This window comes from Sturnira hondurensis, unplaced genomic scaffold, assembly GCF_014824575.4.
Source record: "Sturnira hondurensis isolate 20B ecotype Veracruz unplaced genomic scaffold, ASM1482457v3 Scaffold0008897, whole genome shotgun sequence".
In the NCBI taxonomy this organism is placed as follows: domain Eukaryota; kingdom Metazoa; phylum Chordata; class Mammalia; order Chiroptera; family Phyllostomidae; genus Sturnira; species Sturnira hondurensis.
Genome location: NW_028081528.1, coordinates 1,884,062 through 1,907,025, shown reverse-complemented (window position 1 = coordinate 1,907,025; position 22,964 = coordinate 1,884,062). Strand labels below are relative to the sequence as shown.

The 22,964-nt window shown below is 36.8% G+C and overlaps 1 protein-coding gene across 1 annotated transcript in view; it reads left to right on the top strand.

The window, feature by feature from the left end:
* Positions 1 to 17,235, top strand: part of CRPPA (CDP-L-ribitol pyrophosphorylase A) — a 198,352-nt gene extending 181,117 nt beyond the window's left edge. The window contains exon 10 of the mRNA XM_037056259.1: positions 16,919 to 17,235. Within this exon, the coding sequence (XP_036912154.1) occupies positions 16,919 to 17,023 (105 nt within the window). The 3' untranslated portion in view covers positions 17,024 to 17,235. The remainder of the gene's footprint in view (positions 1 to 16,918) is intronic.
* The last annotated feature ends 5,729 nt before the right edge of the window (positions 17,236 to 22,964 follow it).

The window sequence follows — 22,964 nt, the reverse complement described above, 5'->3', positions numbered from 1 at the left end:
CAATAATTAAAGCAATATATACTAGTGTTTCTTGTTTCAGTACTGAAAGACTGAAAATAATTAGTATATTATGTATTTAATCATGAAGTAAAAATAATTATTTTCTTATGTCTATGGATTGCTCACAACTATCTCTATACTCTTCTCCTTTTTTCTCTTTTACTCATCTTATTCCTAGTTATAACTTTTTCATAGGCTGACTTATCTTTATTAACCACTAAACCTGAAGAATAAGAGTGAAATATCATTAGAATTATAAGAATATAAACATAGTTTCAGCTATTCAGCTGTGGGTTCATTTATTTAATTGTTGATCAAAAGATGCTGTCTTTATCTGTTATACAGACTCTGTAATACTCTGAATTACCAGTTTTATTCAGCCATTCATTGTTGTTTTGTAAAAAAGGGAAATTAAGAGTCAGAGGGAATAGAATGGTGTTCATTCATTCATTTTTTACATGGAGTTGTATCACATGACAAATTAATGTATTGTGATATTCTGTATCAAGAAGACACTTCAAATTCTCAGCTGAGTAACTGATAAGCCTTAACAATCCAGTAAAAATATACACTTTTACATTCTAATACCCTTTGTTTAAAAGGTAGGACTAAAGTAAGATTTATTAACTGACCACTAGTTATGATTTCAAGATCTTTTCTCAGCTTTATTTAAAAGTAACTTAGTTAATTTAAAAATCCATGCACCTTGTAGTCATGAATTGTGTTGCTTTTGATTGGTTAACTTCATTTCTATGACTGTCATAATCTGTATAAATGCAACATACTTGGCTTTTCCTTAATTCTGTCCATTAGACAATCCTGCTAAGGTGGTATGTTACTTGAGTCCAATTTGTGCTTCTTCTGTCTTACATTTTGGAAACTGGTATGGATTATTTTCTTTCTTTTTTTGTTTTTTACTATTTGTTTTTCCTTTTTATCACTAAGAACTCCTACGTTTTATGCTTTGGCCAAAATCTAGCTTTCTTGTCAAGTTATTCCTTTGGCTTTGCCTCTTATTTCTCTTCCCTACGTTAGAAACCCCCTTTTTCTTCTCTTTCCCTGTTTTACTGCTTGTGTGAAAGTCACAGATTAGCTCTAACCAAATTAGCAGATTTCTAATTTAAATGACCTTCTAATTCCCCTAACCATAAAATTGCTTTCTTAAAGTTTTATATATCATTTTGGGAAATGAAAAGAAAGTGGCATTCTTGGTTACTTGCATTGTTTAGGGAAGTTGAGATGAATTTTTACAAACTTATAAGAAGAATGCTTCTTTATTTTTTCCCCAAGTGACACCTAAGAGCATTCTGATTTATTTGTTGCTGTAGTTAAACAGTATGGTAGCTTCAAAAAGTTACATGAATTTATTATTCTTCTAACTGAAATCTTGGCCAAATTTAACATGATATTTGATTGTTTTATTCATCAACAAAAGTAAATGCAAATTAAGACTAATAATGTCAGCTGTAAAACTACTGGATGAATAAGATTTAACATTATAGTAGTTATTTGTGACTTATTCTGTTTGAACAACCTGAAAATGTGGAGTCAAATTACTTATTTTAAGTTGCAATTACTAGTTTTTATTGCTGACTAGTCATTTTAATCTGGAAATACCAGTGGTTTGCCTGATATTTTCAAGATTTACTCATCACCCTTTTATGGGCTTTGTTTGTTTTTGCTATTGCGATTATTTTCTTTTTCGTTACATTTTGTAATTCGTATTGCCAGTGTTTTGAGACTACAAAACTTTGTAAGTGGGATCTTTAAAAATATTACACTTTTTAATTGGTTAATTCTATTACATAAGAAAGGCCACATCATTATATGCTCTTGATCTCATACCTAATCACTTACTCAACTCTGCTCATAGTTCTTTCATATTTTCAAATGATTACTTTTTATATTTAAAAGGGAGAATAGATTATATCTCTGTAATATTTAACCCTCTAATTTACTTATCTTGTCTTGTTGCATTGGCTAAGCAACCCAGTACAATGACCCCTTTCACTAGTGATTCTCTTTATCTTTATGCTTTCTCTAACTTTAAGGGAAATTCTCAAAATAATAAAACTGATTTTTTCCTCCACTTTTCCTTTATTTCTTTTTGTCTTTCTTATTAAGGGATAGATGTTGAATAGTACTAAATGCTTTTTGGTATCTCATTAAACATTCCTATTCTGTTTTTATTCATTTACATAATGTGTTAAATCACAATAGATTTGTATATATTGAAACCAACTTGAAATCCTAGTGTAAACTTTTTTTTACCACAGTGCATTATGGTGAAAGAACATCATATGTATATTATTACAACTTCTAGTTAACACAACATTAAGAGTTCACATTATTTTTACCATATACATGCCATTTACTTCTTCTGATGGCTTCTTAACTTTGTAAAGGACCCCTTTTCTCTCTGGAATTTCCTAAGAACCTGAACCATTGTTATTTCTTTGCACCCAGCACCCACATGATCTTCTTTAGACTGTGGGTAAACATCTTTATTGCCAGTTCTTTAATGCAGGTAGGGAATAATGGATGGGCCATCCCATTGACTCAGAATATAGTTAATGAAAACTTACCCTGAATATTGGCTCGGGGTCTTTTTCTGCTCCTGGAACTTGTTCACCTTCAGTTTGAGTCAACCCAGAATTACCTTCTGCAGAGCCTTGCCTTGTGCATGTTGTGGTCTGTGCTGCTTACTTCCAGTCTGGTACATTCCCCTTTCCTTTCTAGTGTATTTGTGTGTCCATGTGTATACTTCCAGAGTACATTCAGTTCTACTATCACCACCAATACACATTTGCAAAGATTAATTAAAATAAGATATCCTTCAAAAATAAATTTTTGTTCTTCTGTTATATTCTGAAGCCATCGTTCATTACCAAACCTAATTCATACAATTAAAAAGTAGTTGATTGATTTCTTCTTTATAGATGTTCTTAGAATTTATAACATTTGGGTAGGGGATGTTCCTAAGAGTTCACCATTGTAATTCTCATTTCTTGTAATCCCATTCTTGAAAGCTCATTCTGCCTTCACTGTTATCTTCCTCCCACTATTTTCAAGTATATGGTGATTACTCTCTTCTTGATTCAATGAGTTTAATTTTAATGAGCTTCTGAATTATTCTGCTGGGTTGCGTAAAAGAAATGAGCTCTTTTTGTATGAATCCTACATTACAAAGATGGCCTCAGGGTAAATGCTGGAGGGTATGCTTGTGTACATTTTATAATTTTAGAAAAATTAAACAGTTACTGTGTTTAAAGTGATAAGAATTCTTTTATGTTTATTCACAGCTCTAATAGGTTATGTTTTAGCTTTAATTTCATAAAAGGAACCACTATTACATTGCACGTTCTCACCCTATACAACAATGAAAATAAGAAATTATATTTTTATTTTAGTTGGTATACAATATATTGTATTATGGTTATTTCAGGTGTATAGCCTAGTGATTTGATATTTTTATACCTTTTGTGTTTACCTTATACCTAATGTGATCATCCCACTAAGTCTAGTAATCAGGCTACCATGCAGACATCACACTTATTGGCTATATTTCCCTCCACCTTTATCACCTCTCTGTCTATCCCCCTCCCCCTCTGGCACCCATCCCTTTGCTGTCTGTTTTTGATGAATCTGCTTTATTTTCTTTTGTTTGTTTTGTTTTCTAGATTCCACATAGACATGAAACCAAATGATACTTGTCTTTTTCTGTTGGGCTTATTTTATTTAGCATGATACCCTCTAAGTGCATCCATGACAAGACTTCATTCTTTTTTATTGCTGCATAATATTCCATTGTATATGTGTGTGTATCACATCTTTGTTATCCATTCATGTATCAGTGGGCACCTAGATTGCTTCCATACTTTGGCTATTGTAAATAGTGCTGCAATAACTATAGGGGTACACATATTTTTTCAAATTAATGTGTTCATGTTCTTTCGATAATGACTCAAAAGTGCTATCTAAAACAATTCAACAAAAAAATTAATAGAATTCATAAAAGAATGCAATAAAGTAGCAGGATAAAAAGAGTTTCCATTTTTTTTAAAGATTTTATTTATTTATTTATCTTTAGAGGGGAAGGGGAAGGAGAGAGGGAGGGAAACATCAATGTATGGTGGCCTTTTGTGCGTCCCCTGCTGGGAGTTGGCCTGCAGGGAACTGGCCTGCAACCCAGGCATGTGCCCTGACTGGGAATCGAACCGCAATCGTCTGAGTCGCAGGCCCGCGCTCAATCCACTGAGCTACACCAGCCAGGACTCTATTTTTTAAAAAGGTTTTATTTATTTATCTTTAGAGGGGAAGGGAAGGAGAGAAGGAGAGAAATATCAATGTATGGTTGCCTCTTGTGTGTCCCCTGCTGGGAACTGGTCTGCAACCCAGGCATATGCCCTAACTAGGAATCGAATCGTGATCCTTTGGTTTGCAGGCCTGAGCTCAATCCACTGAGCTATACCAGCCAGGGCAAAAAAATTTCTATTTTAAATGCCACTTCAGGTATTCATATTCTGAGTAGCTCTTGAAAAGAGGTGATTATCACTTTAAAATCAGTGTGTTTATAAAGTTTATTTTGTTTTTTATTTTGTTTATATTCATTTTATTAAAATCTTATTTTGTCAAGTTTTTTGATGCTGGAGAAACCTTTACATATTCATCCCTCAATTTGTCAATAGTTATTTTTTCTAAATTGTGGAGAGTTATAAATAAAAGAATTAAAACTCCTCTAATTTACTATCCTTTTGACATCTCCAATCCATGAATATCCATAGAGTTTAATATGGCTCAGTGACTTGCTCCCATGTTTCTTAAGCACCATACAACTTGGCATATAATCCCTGGTTTAGAATCCATGACCACCTTCACATGATATTTATTGGGTGGCCCAGCATGGTGGGTGAAGACCTATAAAAGTTATTTTTTAAAAAATATCCTCAGTCTCTTGTGGTTGATGTGAAAGTAGATGTTGCTAGCCCGAAGTTACTGGAGTCTTTGAATGTTGTTTCTTGACAAACAAGATAGCTCTTCCTGAATCTGGCATAGTTTGCCTTTGGACTTATCTGAAATTTGAGTTCCATATGGTTCATCTGTATTCAATATTCATCTTCTATAACTTAAGCTGATTTTTTGCTGTTTTATGTGCCCTAGAAATTAGTAACATATCAGGCTACAGGAAATGACTACTAATTATTTTGTTATGAAGAGAAGAAGAAGTACTTAGAAGCTTAGTGTCATGCTTTAGAGTGTTTAAATTAAAATATAGCATTTATCATATATAGTTACATTCCTCCCATAACTTCTTTTTTTGGATTAGCAAGCCCTATCATAAGCAACCAAATATAGTTATGAGATAGTAAAAACTCTCTTGCTGTTCTGTGTTCTGTGAAAATCCGATATCTAAAATATACTTAATTGAGAGCAAGGAATTTTTACCATTTGCTTAGACAAACCTGTTTTGTTTCCTTTGTAAAACAACCATTTTATTTATTCTATCCACCAAATACTTAATTCAAGGTAGAAAGGTAAGTGCCAGAAAAGGATTTACAAGACATTGTTGCCTCAGAATGGAAATAATTACCGTAAGTCAGGTATTGATTACAGTATTGGTTATCGAGAACATGAAGGACAAACCCAACGGCTTCTTGGCTTCTTCCATGATGATTACACAACTCCCCCCACCGTTTTTCTCCCAAACTTCACAAGACCTATTTCTACAAATGAGAAATGTAACATCTAGAAGAATCTCTAGTCTGTGGAGGTCATCTCTGTCAGTGTGTGTTTTTGTTTTGTTTTTGTCCCACGTGAAGATGGGAACTTACTTCTGGGTAAGGAACTTAAACCCGAACAAAACGAATCTGAGCAGGCTAGATGTCTTAGTATGTGTGTTCCTTTCATAGTTCAAGTCATGGAAACAATATTTCATCCTATGAGAGGGCTCTGTTTTTTCATAAGAATGATATATGTAATTACCTGTAAGAACTTCCTATCATTGAACTCAGGTTTACGTTTAAATGTATTTAACAATTCCTATAAAAATTATCAATTTTTTTGATTTTGTGATGCAGTATCAATATCCCCTAGTGTCTCTCTAGCTCTATTCATTGGATGTGTGTATAATCAAGACACAATTTTTTGTAATTACTCCTCCTTTTTGCTAGTATTTTAATTATTTCATAGCCATCAGGCATTTATTTGCCTTTTAAAAGCCTTCCAATCTCAATCAGACTGAATAAACAATTAAAACGAAGAAAGATTTCGAAGCCCTATTTTCCTTTTGATTGTGTGTGTTCTATATAACACTTAAATTATTCTTTATGAAATTAGTATATCCAGGAAACGAGAATTACGCTGTAGGCTGAGTGAATGGAAAACATGTTGGTGTTTCCTTTGTAAGTTTTCCAGGGTGCCACGGGAGGTTTCCAATGTGCCGCTTATTTGTGCTCTCCCCTGATCTTTTCCAGTTCATTATACTGCTGAAGCAGTAATTAAAATGTTACTTAGCCTTTCTTATGTTCTACACCTCACTGAAAACATGTCAGCAGAGAAAGCAAACGTTCATCATTTCTCAATATAAACCAGATCCTGCCAGAGATCATGCCAAGCCCAACCAACCGTGACAGTCAAATCAATGTATGTTTTGGTTTAAATTTTTATTTTTGCCTTTGCTTTAGCAACTTGACTCCAGTATTTGTTGTTCCCTATGACTTACCATTTTAGGGCGTGACAGTTCCTGAAATTGACAAGGCTTCCTGCTTACCTTTGCAATGTATATGTGTGACGACATAAACTGTAAGAGAAAGATGACATTTTGACTCAATAAATATTTACTTTATGTTCCCTACATCTGTTTTACAGAACTCCATTTTTATTTTTTTCACCAATGGTCACTGAAAAATGCTTGTTTTTACCTTTTGCCCGGATGTTACAAATTCTAGAATCAGTGTTCCAATTATGTACAAACAGAGACTTTATTATTACTGACCCAGGAGATTTAGTTCTGTCACCAGTTCGTGTTCATGTCATAGAACATAAATTGGTCATTATGCAGTTCTGGAGGCTGTGTGCGCACTCCATGGAGGTGTGGACATGAGTTAGTTTCTTGCTGCTGAGTCATGTAAACATCCCGAGAGGGATTATATTTTTAAATTTGATATTAAACTAAGGAAAAAAAATTAATGAATGTAAACTTGAAATAGTCCTTCAGAAGCATGTTTTCTGAGATGAGAATGTCCCTGACGTTGTTAAGTGCTTGGACTCTATCGATTCTGATTTGGGTTTCAAGTCTGATTTGTTTCATTCACTATGTGACTTTGGGCAGGTTATGGAATCTCTCTTGGTTTAAGTTTCTCAGTAATAGAATTTACTTCACAGTGTGTGTTATATTTTCTTTACTTTTCCTCCTAGTGATTGTGTAAGACATAATTCTGTTTCATACTCCTGCTTATTGTTTATTGAATTTTACATGCATGTTTACTTTTTCATTTCTTATTAACTTAAAATCAATGATGATTTATTTGGTATACATTGTCTTGATTTTGTATAAAATGTGAAATTTGAAAATAGTACAAATAATTCCTGTGTACTCTTGATCCAGAATTTCCAATTTTAAATCTTATATCCTCACAGTATCAAAACCAGGAAATTAACATGGATACAACCTATTATCTAATCTACAAATCTTCTTACGTTTTGTCAGCATTCCCACTATTATCTTTTTTTCTGGTCGAGGATCCCATCCTGGAACACTTGCTGCGTTTTGTTTTCATCTGTTTTTAGTCTCACTTAATCTGGGACACTTCATCAGTCTGCCTCGATGGCCTTGCACTTTTGCTAAATATTGGCTGACTATATTGTGTGGTGTCTCTCAGTTTAAGTTTATTTGATATTTTCTGATGAATAAATCCAGACAACGCATTCTTGGCAAGAACACCAAAGAAGTAACTTCATATTCTTCCTGGTGCGTTATATCAGGGGTTACTTGGTGTCCACGCATCCCACGACTGTTGATATTAATTATGATCACTTAGGTAAGGTGGTGACTGCCAGATTTAGCCACTGAAAATATATTAATTTTTCCCTGTAATTAATAAATAGCTTGTGGGAATCTACTTTAAGACCATGTGGATATACCAGTTACCATACTTTTTCATGCCAAGGGGAAAAAGAGTGCTGTAGGTAATCTTTTAAATCTGTGATCTTCTCTGTGAAATAGGCCTCTGTCAGCATTCAGTTCTAGGAGGATGTTTCACCAGGCCAGTCTTTTCTTGGTTAAGACTGATCAGCACCAGTCTGGTCAGGATAGAAGTCTTTTTTTTTTTGGTAGGTTACTATTTAAAGCCTCCTTCTTGAAAGGAAGTAGAGCTTTTAATTTAATAGTAAACACTTTTCTATGGTATTTTGTGATTAAGACTTTGGATACTCAGCCATTTACCAACATTGGAGAGTTTAATGGTCATTAATCAGACATCTGATTTTCTGTTCTCAAAGGTATTCTAAGAGTAATCTTCTTCCCCATATTCCCTCTGTCTGTCTGTCTCTCTGTCTCTCTCTTTCACACACACACATGCACGCATGCACACTGCTGCCAAAAAGCTATGTTTGAATTGCTCATTTTAATTCTTTCTTTGCATTAAGTTTATCATTAAAAATTTGAAACCATATTTTATGGGAACTATATAACCAGTCTTTTTGCTTCAAGAGACAGTATCGTTTTTTCACTAACCCCTGGGCCATCCACTCTAAAAGAAACTCCTCTGGATCATCTTCCTGCCCCTTCAGCATTCCCCACATGTTGCGGAACAGCACCCGTTACTCGCCGACACCTAGTCTGCAGCTTTTCCCTCACCTGAGAGAGCGCCACCTCATCATCTGCCTTTATGCCCCTAACGTGGCAATGTCCCTCACACCTGCCTCCCAGGCCAGATATGCCTTGGTAGACACAGAACCACGTAGCATGGAATTCTAGCTTTTGGCATTGGTCTAGTTGCCAAGTACAGGTAGAATTTTTTTCTTATTTTTATTTTTAGGGGTTAGTTTCATAATGATATATTCTTATCTAAGAACTTTAATGCTTCAAAAATGTCTTTATAACTTGTACATAAGGGCAGATCTTGACAGCATTGATAAGCAAATGAATCCAGTGAGTAGACGTGTATTGAGTACCTACTATGGGCACATGTCAAAAGAGTTCTCTTTTCCTATTTACAATTTAGCTAAGAAAATAGGGCCTATATGTACATAAACGTAAGAAAAATATGAGTAAGGGATGGTGAGCCTATGACCATGTATATTACTGATGTTCAGTAAAACAAATGATTTCATACAAGGAAGTTGTCACAGCAAGGATTTTGAAAAGCAGTGTGAATAGACAATGTTTCAGAAAAAACATTTGACTGGAGAAGGAACAACAAGGATTATGTCAGCATGGCCACAGTAGTGGATTCTGCACAGTAAGGTAGTGAGAGCTGGGGTCAGAAGAGGCTGTTGGTGGTTGGTCTCGAAGGCTAAGATGAAGTTTGTGCTGAAAGTCATGTGGGTTTGATAGACTGCAAACGGTTGTTGTAGTGAGGTTAGAGGAGTAGCCGAAGGCAAAGGGAAGTAGTCATTTAGGGCATCCGAGAGGGAATCCAGCGACAGGGTGGTGTGGATGTGACTCAGAGTGGTCACAGCCTGGCGGGTGAAGGGTGAGTTGCAGAAGATCAAAACGGGTTTGCTAATCAAAAGGGACATTGTGTATGAGATCGCTCTTTCAACTTCATTAAGTTGTGGAATTTATATTGTGAATGATGTTGTAAGAAAATAAAGTATGACAGTGTGACAAGTCCCAGATCTCGAAATAATTGACACAATAATGGACTGCTTGTTTCTCAGGCCAGACGTCTGGTGATTTTGGCTGCCCGCGCTTTGCCCCACTGCACTTTGGCTCGGGGCAGCGTGAAGTTCAGGTCTTTCCTATTTAACAAAGTCCCAGTGCTGCCCCCCAGAGTTTTATTGACCAGTTATTTTTTCTTAATCATCTCATGCCACAAACACTTCCTGAGCACCGACAGCATGGGCAAGGTGTTGTACTGGGCACGGAGGATAGAGGAGGAGAAAAGTGCTGGCCGATGATCATGTTAACCCGCGGGCCCAGGTGCATGTTCACGAGTATTTTATTATCTTGGGGTGTTAGGAGGTGTCGTTGTGCTGGAATGAGCAAGAAGGCTTTCATTCGGAGAAGACATGTTAGTTTTTCTCAGATTTTATCACCGGGTGACTTTTTTCCCCTGCAGTTTCAGAAATTTGCAAACACCAAACATTCACTTTCTCCCCACTAGGGGACAGTGTGTCACCATTAGATTTTTTTTTCTTCTAAATCAGCAAAGTGTGTACACATTTTTGATTTGTCATTAATTATCCTAGAAATGTAACAAATTGTTGAAATGTTTATAAAGTCTACAACTTAGGATATTTGTAAGTGTAAATTGTACAGGTAGCTAGATTTAAAGAGTAGTAGGTGCCTATGTGTGTAGATACGGATAGCACAGTTTTATTTATTTATAGTGTTTGAAACTTTATGGCATATAGGTAATTTTTGCATGACTTCACCAAAACAAGGATGGGTGGAAGGAGAATATTTATATCAAAATATAAGCATCTGAATTTCAGGACACGTTTGTAACTCATGGAAATTGAATTAGGTGTCAGGCATGGAATTTGCAGAGACGTTGTAATATTTACCCTTCCGAAGGAGCTGTGCAATCTCCTGAGACATCTTAAGCCTAAATATACTACCTATATTTTACCTTTATAGATTTCCTTCAACAGAGTTCATCATGTTGTTAGGAATGGTATGTATGGAGGATGAGTTTCTCTAAAAGATTTCCTTTCAGGTTGTCTATAAAGATTTAGACAGCAATGACATCATAGCTTTTCCTGCTATTCTTTGAGACAGGATTCTACAAAACTCATGGCATGCCATCATTTGTCTATACCTCTTTAATTCAAGTACCTAGAGCTGTGTAGTACAATGATAGGATTTAACATTTTAAAATATACCTTTGAGTTTTTCAAGTTTATATACACTGGTAACAGTTTTGCCAAAAGCTGTCATTTGAGAAAATTGAAAGGGACAGTAAGAAAGGAATCTGGAAGACATGGGCAGTAGAGGAAATTGACCATTTGTACTCCCATGCAAGGTGCAGCTTCCTAGTGATTTACTTCTGGAACCGCTTGTCCAAATCGTGAGGTGGGTGGTGGGGAGGAGAGAAAAGACAGCTGCTCTGAACTGTGCAGGTGCTGCTGTCATTCTCAATCTTTTGTGAAAATAAAAAAAAATTATCTATTTTCCCTGATTTCCTGAATCTTGCCAAAGTCTTAGAAGTCCCATGAGAATTTCTGTATCACGGCTTCACTACTCTACTGAAGCTGATAGACACATAGAGCCATGATAGGGAAACCTATGAACCAAAACCCAAAGCAGACAAACAAAAAACCCCATATACTAGAGGGCTACATCCAGGATTCCACTGATAAGACTGACTTACTATTGAGTAAACTTAGAATTATCTTATGTGTTCAAAAGATAATGGTGATTGGAACTTGTGTGCCTGTTTTATCTAAACATAGTATATTTTCATCCTTACCTTAAAATTGCAAGGAATGGAGAAATAGCTTAAGATGATAATATTCCAGAAGTTATGTTTGTATTGTTTCATGAGAGGATAGAGTTTATCATTTTTAAGATTTTCTCAAAAATTTGACATTGTTATTAAGTGAACAGTATAAGATAAAACAAGTAATTATAACTATGGCAATAATGTAGACTTTAATTCACCTTATATCATTAAAGGTATTCTTGTTTTTGTTTAGATTCAACAAGTGTTGAATTTGTAATTTTTATGCGTGGGTGTGTAAGCATTGGTGTGCTGTGTTTATAATAGTTTATCTCTTTATGGCTGGTGAGTAGAAATCAAGGAAAATCTGAAGCCTAGAAATCACTAGAGTTAAAGATAGTAAATAAACTGCCAACAGATTTAATTTTGCTAATTTTTCTTGATTTTTTATTGTGGGTATTTGGGTACCCACTTCTCTCTCAATACTTTTGCAATGTGTAGCTTACCACAGTCACATGACACAATGAAAATTAGTCATGATTTCTTGTTCCCCAAATCTTTCTTGCCCATTCTGGACTCTGCAATTAAATATGTACTTACCTTTTCTTTGAAAAATAATACTTTGCTTTTTAGATTTACAAGAAATTGAGGTGACCACACAGTTCTCATATGCCCTGCACCCAGTTTCCCCTATTAGCAACTGAAGTTCATAGCTTATTCAGATTTTTTTAGTTTTACTTAATATATTTTTTCAAATTCCAGGATGCCATATTACTTCTACTTGTCAGATCTTCTTAGGTTTCTCTTGGCTGTGACAGTTTCTTGTTTTTTGAAGACTTAACAGTTTTGAGGACTGGGCAGATGCATTGTGGGAGGCCCCTCTATTGGAATTTGTTTCATGTTTTTCTCGTGATTTAGACTGGAATTACGGGTTTTGAGGGAGGAAGACCACAAAGGTGAATACCATTTATGTCACATCGTATCAAGAGTGCGTTATCAGCCCTGGCTGGTGTGGCTCAGTGGATTGAGTACCAGCCTGTGAACCAAAGGGCTGCTGTTTGGATTCCCAGTCAGAGCACATGCCTGGGTTGCAGCCAGGTCTCCAGTGGGGGGCGCTTGAGAGACAGGCACACTTTGATGTTTCTCTCCCCTTTCTCCCTCCTTTCCCCTCTATCTAAAAAGAAATAAATAAAATCTTTAAAAAAAGAGTGCCTTATCATCAACATGATTTTTCAGTCTTGTGTTGACCTTGCTTACTTAGTATTAGCAGTTAAACATTTTTATGATGTGATATTTAGAACACATGAAGAAATGTACATGTATATACATATACATACACATGTGTGAATGATGCTAAAATGACCACCTATAATGCCCCTTCACTCTCCATCCTTGTCAAGAATGAAACACATTGTTTTGGATATCTGATGGCATCAAGAAATGCTTTTTTAAGACCCATTTGAGTTTGCATTTTTTGTGCTTGTGTTATCAATACTTTTATAGAGATACAGAATCGTGGGATGAGTTTGAAACCCATAAATAGATGGGCTGTGTACTCTTTGTACACACTAGAATTTTGTGTATGTCTCACTATTTTGTTTAACCAGTTTTCAATTTCCATGTTTTTCAAGGATAAAATGAGCAATTGAGCTGAGGCAGAGAGAGAAAGCACAGAGTCAGTGGAATAACACAGGTCCTTCTCACTGACTTCTGATCTTTCCAAATGATGACTATAAAATATGCACAAGTAAATGAATCCTTAGAAGAACATTCTCACTTAAATTCTTTATTATCTAAAGATACACAAGTTATAGAATTACCACAATGAGAATAGAAATTTATTTGGAGATATGGAAAGGTGCTTTTTCTAGCCCTAGAATCTTAAATAGATTTTTTCCCTTTTGCTTCTTCATTTGTTACTATTCTGCTTTCATTTTGACAATTCCAAACTGATTTCAAAGAAGCTGTACAGATAGCCTTTTTGTGTTTATTTTTGAAGGGGAAATTTTAATTATAATCATCTGTTGTATGTCTTAATTTAATAAATAAGACCTGGGAGTAGATGTGTATTATAAACCCTGCAACGTTGTAATGAATTAATCATTAAAAGTGACACATATATATATATATATATATATATATATATATATATATATATATATAGTTAGTTTTCATTTTGTTCAGTTTTAGAATGATTATTTCTTTGTTTATGAATGATGTGGCATGTAAGTGCCTCACAGTTTAAGACCAAGCATGTTTGGCTTTAGAATCATTTGTTTTTGTGTGATTTAGGTCTTGTGGTATTCGGAAACCAGTACAGCATTTGAAATGCTGAAATGTCATTAAAACCCACAGGCAAGAGGCCCAAGTGGCCACCATTCAGCCCCTTGCGTGTCTTGCCCAATTCACCTTTTAGAACTCAATTTGGGAAATGGATAAAAGGAGTAGCGTAATGGAGGTGGTCTCTCATCACCATCCTCATAGAGGAGAAGCCCAAGGCCTGGGCTAGTGGAGGCTGGTGGCAGTGGTGAAGCTTAGAGACTGTTCTTCTTTGTACTACTGCCAAGGCTTCTGGCTAAATATGCAAATAGGAGTAAACAAAGTAACCGAATAGTGGTCATCGTTAACAAATGAGTTATGCTGAAAGGGTGATGATATCTCTATCATAGAGCCCCCTTTGCTTTGAATTGTTATAATTTATGGAGTGTTACCATGTGTTAGGCATTGAGCTAAGTGTTTCATATTCAAAGATAAAATGAAAAATTCTTTACATCAAGCAACATCATGTGATGGAATAAATGGTCAACTAAAAAGACTATTTAGAACTCAGTGTGCTAGAGGAATTCCCAGCTGTGGGAACAGAGTCACCTCGCCCCAACTGGGCCAGAGGACAGGAGACAGGACAGTTTGCAGGAGTTACTGCTATCTGGATGGAACCACAAGGAATAACCAGGGTCAGCTAAGCTGGGAAGAGAGTGGGAAGGCTTTTCTGGCAAGGGGATTAGCTGGTGCAAAGGTATGAAGCTTGGAAAAACAAACGGCTTGCGTGAGCAATCCTAAACAGTTCTGTGTGGCCTGGAGATTTGAGTGGCTTTAAAGGAGAGGCGGGATATACAAGACTCTTGTCCGTGCCAGGTAAAGGGTTCAGACTTGATCCTGAAGTTTCAAAGTAGCCTTCAGAGGATTTTAGGCAGAATAGTGATGAGATCAGATCTCTTTTTTGAAGTAAGTGTTTTGACTGCTGTGGGGGAAACAGGGTAGAACAGTGTAGGACTTCAGAGAGACTGTTTACGAGATTGTTCAGTAATTCAGGACAGAGGTATTGTGCTGGCGGTGGCCATATGTGAATTCAAGATGTAGTGGCGTATGTGAACTCAAGAAATGCAAAGGATTTAGAAGCAGTAGGTCCTAGAGACACACCGAGCATTGGGATAAGGCTTTCAGGATGACGCCAAGTTCAGAGACTGGCTACCAGATCCCACCTTTTGAACACAGCACAATTCTTAACACAGAGACTCAAGGATATGAGCTCCGTTTCCACTTTCCCTTTCCCTTCACAGTATCATTTCTTCGTAGCTTCCAGAAACCTCAGTGATTAGGAGAAAGATATTCTCATAGCTAAAATGACTTCAAAGGCAAAACCCCATTTTGGCAACTTAGAGATAACTCATTTCACAAGTTTGCCTGATCCTGACTTCACAAAGAGCAGGTCTTCTCCCTGGTTGTTCTCCCCTGTCCCCGACACTGGCACTCACCATTTGTGACAGTCTGTCCTTGGAGGACCCTCGGAAACAAGGTGGAGCAAAGGGGCGCGTTGTCAATGGAACAGCCGCACTTCAGTGGAGAGCCAAAGTCAACCAGCTATTGGATTAAAGAAAAACAACCTTTTGTTTCAAAGTGTTAGCCTTTGAAATTGCTTCAGTGTTTTTCTTGCTATCATCAGCAGAAGATTTTCTCCCTTATCCAGGGGACTGAGGTCCTGCCTGTGGCTCTGGTCTGAGTGCCGCAGAATGTAGAGGCTGGAGAGCTTCGGACCGTGAAAGGTGGCTCCTTGAACTCATAGGAACAGAGTAGAACGGTCTTTGTCGGGCTGAGGGGGAAGGAAATGGGGGAATGTTGGTCAGAGGGTACAAACTTCCAGTTACAAGGAGAGTGATTTCTGGGAGTTGTACGGCATGGTGACTATAGTTAGCAGTGGTGTACTACATACTTGAGAGTTGCTAAGAAAGTAGATCTTAAGTGTTCTCATACACCCAACCCCACAAAATGGTAACTCTGCGAAGTGATACATGTAATAACTATTCCCTTCATCACTTCATTATATATATGTGAGGTCTGTCCAGAAAAAGTCCACCCATTGTTAATATAATAAGAACAATTTGTGCAACATCAATGTAGCCTGGCAGCTAAGGAGAGTGGACTGGAATGTGCGTGCACGAGCAATGACAACTCCACTGTACTAGTCAGTGGGGGCAGTAGATGCTGTTGAGTGAACATGTGTACTGTGTGGCTGTTGCATTCAAAATGAGTGACTAGAGCAATGAATCTGCATCAAATTTTGTGTTAAGCTTGAATGTTCCTCTGTGGAAACTATTTGGATGAATCAGAAGGCTTTCAGGATGATGCAATGAATGCGGTACAAATAATAATGTGGCACAAATGCTTCAAAGATGGTTGAGAACCTGTTGAAAGTGAGCCATATTCTGAAAGGCCTGCAACCAATAGAACACCCGCGAATGTTGAACATGTATGGGCTGCAATCAACAAAGATCAGCGACCGACAGTGTGAGAACTAGAAGCTGATCTGGGGATTCCAAAAACTACTGTGTCCGAGATTTTGATGCAGGATCTTGGCATGAAACGTGTTGTGGCAGAATTTGTTCCATAGCTTCTGCTAACAGAGCAGAAGGAACATGTGCTGCAGTTGGGAGAACTGTGTGAGGTCCCAAGGTGCCTACTTTGAAGGAGACTGAGGAATCGCTCTCCTATGTACAATGTTTCTTGTATCTTGAATCTTCTTCAGTGCACGTCTCTATTTTTCATAGTTCATGGCTGGATACTTTCTAGACAGATTATACATGTGTGTATGTATATATATACACACAGAGACTTAATGTGTATATATATATACACACACATATATAATTGTACTGTACCCCTTAAACTTATACAATATTATGTGTCAATTATATCTCAGGCTGGGGAAAAACGTTTAAATAAATACGATTTTTGAAAAGTACCTCCTTACTAAATTTAGTGTGTGACATCTGCTATTTCTAAAATATTGTTTTATCCCTTTTTCTTTTTCTCAGGACAAGCAAAAGCTACAGGAGAGTGTAAGGCAAGGTGCCACTATCATTACCACCTTCATCAAAGAAAGAAACTCTGGATTCACTGGTCAGCTTCTGGTAGCATGAAGAACAGAGAAAATTACCTACTGAGCTTATAGAAACATTTATCTAAGTACTGTATCTCTTCCGTGCTTTCCTACATATTGTATGTGGTAGAATGTCTAAGTTGTCTTTTATGTTTCACAGTTTGTAAAATATCATGCTCGGGTTATAAAAGTGGATCGATGTTTATACCTGTGAAATTAAAATTCACTTTTTTGTGAATGTCAAATGTAAATGGCCTGAACCAGAAAAGAGTAGTTAAGTGAAAAAAATAGCCCTCACATAATCTTTTCATGAAAGCATGAAAGATCGAATAGAAATGGTGGTGGGAGAGCTAATCCTTCAAGGAATGAGAATTTGGAAATCTTGAACTATTATCTCTGTGTTAATTAATAAATGACACTAAAATAAAATTAATAGATAAGATTCAGAATTATTGTTAACTCTAAAATTGTCCTCTCATCATGAGATATTGATTTGTGTTCTGATTTTCCATGTCTTGAAACAAAGTAAAATAAAACAGTAGATAACAGGGAATTCTGGTTCAAATATCTTCACCATCGATCCTCACATTACTCAAGATCCCTAAACAAGATGTAATATACTCCTTGATTTAATATGATTTTTACTCATTTTAAAAGGTTTCTGGTTTTTCTGAATGAGTTGTAAAGAAGCCTGGGAAACTTCATAAAAGTGAAGTTATTTTGGTCAACCTCAAGTTAGTCTTTTAAAAATCAGGAAGTCACTGCATGTCCAAAAACATAATTAATTATTCATTTGATACAGATGCTGCTTTGTAAAGCAGGTTTTTATTCTTTCAAATTTTCATTGGTACATCTATCTTACATAGTGATGATTTCCCTTATATTAATTGCATTGTATAATTATGTACATCCAGTCATTAGAGATGCCTCTTATTCCATATTTACATGTATGTTCTAAAATCACATTAGATCAGATTATTCCAGGGTTTAGGCTGCACATGGAAACTATAAAAGTTGCATGAAATATTTCCTATAACATATCTACCTAGTGGAATTTCTTTTAGCATTTCTTTTAACATTTCTTATATTTCTCAAGTGTGACTATTAGCAGGGAAGTTTGTACTTCACATGTACGTGGCGGCGAGTAGAAGGCAATGGGCATTGTCTGTTGTAACAGTCTAGTGGAGTAAATACTCCAACATTCTGGTGGAGTAAATACTACAATTCATTCCTCTAAATGAAATGCGCTTTTTTCAGTGTAATTTGTACCTATGCTCCTGGGCTTGCCACTTTCTCTCTCTCTCTCACTAGGGATGTGCAGAAACATAAAATAAATCACTTAATTCAAATCCTGAGGATGGCTGTATATGGGCAATGTGTGGATTCTGGGTAGAATGTCTATGTCATTTAGGTGGTGGGTCAGCTGTGTTGTGAAAGGTTCACACCTTCTGCCTGTTGAAGTCCTCAGGTGAACATGTTTTTAAGACTTTAAAGTTGTTTATAAAGGCAAATGGGGAAATGTTATCAAGGTTTTAAAGAGAGGGTGAGTGTCTTCAAGTTCAAGGCAGGGAAGGCCTATCTATGGCACCACAAAACCACTGTATCGACCGAGTGCTGGCTGAGTACCTTAGATTCAGCCTAATAATGGAATGTTACACCAGACAAGAATTTATCTGGGAGTCATCAGTATGACTTTACCCTTGGCAATTGGAAACATTTAGTGTAATGAGGTTTAGCTAATAAAATATTAAATTGTGTCTAAACTAATCACTACCATCATCATCACCATCATCATAAAATTTTATTTTATTTTTTTCTTTATAGTTTACAAGTGATTCACAGGCTTGGCAACAATTTAATGAACACCCCCCCCCCCAACATCTTTTACTGTTTAGATGGGAAGTGATGCTCAGGAGCCTTAACTACCTTGCTCAAAGCCATGTGGCTGCCTAGTAACAAAAGCCAGGGCTTAGAGTCAAGACCACTGTAAACTGTGATTGCTGGCAAGGGACACCTGGCAGAGAGCTCTGCGTGGGAAGTCAGCCAGAGGCTGGGGGTGGGCACTGGAGGAATAGACAGAATGGGCGGCTCTGCCCAATTACCAGAGGAACGTCCTGAAGCTTTTGGTTTTAATTTTGATGTTTGATTTTAGAGAGATGGGAAGGGAGGGAGAAAGGAAGCGAAACATCCATGTGAGAGAGAAACATCGATTGGTTGCCATATGAATGCACTCTGACCAGGGACTGAACTTGCAACACAGACAAGGGCCCCAACCAAAATCCAGTCGGGGACCTTTCCGTCTGTGGAATGGCACCCAGCGAACAGAGCCGCATCAGCTGCAGCAGTCCTGTAGCTTTTGGCTTTCCAGCCATCTTTCCAGCATGCAAAAATAGTACTTAAGGGTAGAAGGGAGCGGAGGGAATTATGGACCAGGGGAGAAAGATACATTAGCTGTTTCTATTGTTTAAAAGATCCAAAGGCTTACTTTAAGGAAAACTGTCTATTTTCACTTTATTTTCCAAAAGTCATTCAAAATAATAGTAATTATGCCTCAGGTTCCTGAAATTGCTTTCTACTTGGGGACAGTTTTGTAAGAAGGCTTTTTCCTGAACATATACTAGTTCATTAAATGCAATTTAACCTTTTTAGGTATTTAACAGTTTGAGCAATAATTTTATTAATGACATATTGGTAGGAGGTAGTCTTTTTTCACTCAAGTGCTCAATTTGAGAGATCACGTGTTGCATGTATACTCATACACAAATATAATTCAGACCTGTCTTGCTGTGGTCAGGTTAAACGTTTTGCATTGGTTTAACAAAAAAGTGTTTTTTTCCCATGCTACTTTATTATAATTATAATCACTTTTTTCCATTATATGTATTAACCTAATGACTATTTTATAAAATCAAAGTTGTAGGGGGATATTTTCTTATATTGAATATGCAAATTTTACTTCCTCTTAATATTTAAACTAATTATGTCGAGCAAAATCATAATATTTTAATAAAAATGTAAAGAAAGCCCTTTGGAAGAAGAAAAATTGAAATTATTTTAAAAGTTTAATTCAAAAATAAACAGGATAAATGAAAAATGCACGTCATTTTAGTCTTCATTAGTAGGGTCTAAAATAAGTGGACTAGAAGTGGCTGTGTAGGGGGTTTGGCATTGTAACATTTATATGTGTTCTTACACATTTTTAGTTTCAAAATTGTGAAAATGTATGGATATTTTTAAAACTCAAAGTAACAAATTACTCTTAAAGAGTCTCAATATAGTCTCTACAAAACAAAAGTAATTAATAACTAAATAAACCACTGATATTTTAAAGTCAAGTGTCCATTTTCGTTTCATTTATTGTGTACGTGACACAGAGAAATCTGATCACTGGGGAGGAGAAGGGAGGGGGCTAGGAGGAGGTCGCCGGAGGCAATGGTAAACAGTTTATGAAGGGACTGGGGGAGAAGCAGAATGCCTCCAGGTTCCCTGGAATTATGGCCCAAAAGACTTCAAATAAAAGGAGGGCAGAGGCTGACTCTTGGGCTCTCTTCCTCGAGGATGCCTGGATGATCCCGCTGCGGCTGCCTGCGTTTCCCAGAGGATGGTGTTTCCGAGGAGAGAAGAAACTCCTCCCACTGCCAAGGACTGCGCTCGCCTGGCAGGGAGCAGGGTTATTTTTCTTTGGGTGTTCTAGAAGGGATGGGCTCTGAGCAGAAGCCTGCAGTTCTTCTAAAACTGTGTAACTTTTGTATCTTATGTTGTTTTAGTTTGTAAACTAATCCTATAGAAATAAGATAATTAAAAACAAACAGCGGGAATGGTAGAGGAACTCAGGAGGTAAAGATTTTAGCCTTATTTGATAGGCGTAAGTGATTAAGGCTGTAAGTAAACCGTTTAGCCTTAATCGATAGGCTTAAGTGACTAATGCCTGTGGAAAGTCGTTATTCCACAATTGTGTAGCTTTTGAATAAAGACTCCTTTCCTTTACCACCAAACCTCTGCTTCCAGAATTTTCCCGGGAGGGTGGTGGTGGGCAGCAGGACCCCACTTGCTGTTTGGTAACATATACGCATATCTTTTCAAAGTCACTCAGTTACAATTGAATGATTAAATATAGCTTTTTCTGAAAATATACCAACATGATGTTTTATATCATAGAATTTTATATCCAGATATATTATTCTACAAAATATATTAAATGTTTGCAAAACCAGAAGTCTCAATTAGATTTTTTCTGCTTTCCCATATATTTAGCAGGTTACTTGCATTTATAGTGGCTGCTAAGACTATAAAACCGATACTCAGATACAGTGGAAAATAATATTATGATCACTTAACAATGACGGCATGAGAGTGGTGGGCTGAATTCTTGTTCAGAAATATTCTTTCCCTCTGTTTAGCTTCTTTAGGAGGAATATATGTCTACCTCTTGCTTTGAGATTCATCACGTGACTCACTTTGGCCAATAGAGTGAGTCAGAATGGCAGTTCGCCACAGAGACTGGACCCTAAGAAAGCGTTCAGGTTGCTGCCTGCTCTCTTCCACTCGTACCACCACTAGGAGGTAGCACGAGCCCAGGGCAACATGCCCGGCCTGGCCTGCTGCCTCCAAAAGGAAAATGAGAGCCCATGTCAGCTGCTCTCTAATCGACAGGTGAATGAACAAGTCCAGCTGAGATGAGCAGAACCACCTAGCCCAGTTCAGTCGACCTCCAACAGACAGGGGAGTTACATGAATGTTTCATGTTTTTTAATGTCAGCGAGTTTTTAATCTTTTTATTGCACACCAGTTGGTAAGCAAGGAAAGATCTGTGGCAGTCAGTGTTTGGTATATTTGCCCTCACAAGTCTGGGGTGTATCTGGTGACGCACATTTTGCTAAAGCAAGGGGAAATGTTGGTCAGGAAAATGATCCCAAAGTGCTAGGAGGTTCAGAGGATTGCTTCCTTCTCTATTCAATAGTTACTAAAAGACAAAATAGACATGAGTGGTTTAGAAAGATTTTCAAAAAAGATTAAAATTTCTTTGCCCCCAAATGATGCTGAGTTAAAATATGGGAAGTAAAAATAATAGATAACAAAAATAACTAACATTTAGCAAATAATTACTATGTCCCAGAAATTCTTCTTCGTGATTTACATGCATGTAACTTATTTTCTTCATAATAACTTTATGTGCTAGGTAGTATACCAATTTCCATTTAAAGAGGAGGCAACCAAGGCACATACATTTTGAATAACTTATTCTAAGTCACCCAAACAGCAAGTGGGAGAAATGAGATCAAAATTTGGTTATCTAACTTCAGTGCTTATATTCCTAAGTATGTTGCTTTACGATATTACAAAACATATTATTTTAAGATTCCTTAAAGTATGACCTTCCAAGATGGAAATCCCAAGAATCTTGTTTTTTTCTTGAATATCAAGAGAAAGAAAATTATTTCTGTACTTGCAGTGTTTCTAGCCTCTTTCTTTCCTTTGCCATCACCACCCCAACACACAAACATATTTTGGAACATCCTTGGATCTGCATGTGCCAGGAAAATCTGCAAAGACTGATACTCACAGACAATTACTATCAGTGCTATCTCTGTGAGCTCTATAGTTGTTGGGATTTCCTCGGGCAGTGAATGATCAGGCCCCTGGATAAGGAAAGGGTAAGATGATTACGTTGATGAGATGAATCAGTGTTGCATATAGCCATTTGCCTCAGTAATGCAGAAAGACGGGGAAAGAAGTTAAACTCCAGCACTATATTTATGAGAGAAAGGAAGGTTAGGGAATATCCAGGCATGAGGAAGTATGAAGTCTTCTTTTGCCATGAGACTTTCCTAAGCACATGTGTTCACAACGTTTACTCAGTGGGAAAACTGTGGGGTGAATGGTGCTCACTATGAGTCCGACCTGAATGGAGACAGATTGTTTTTCTCTTCCAATCTGAAATACTGAAGTCTTTGATTTTTAAAAATGTCTTCACAGCTGAA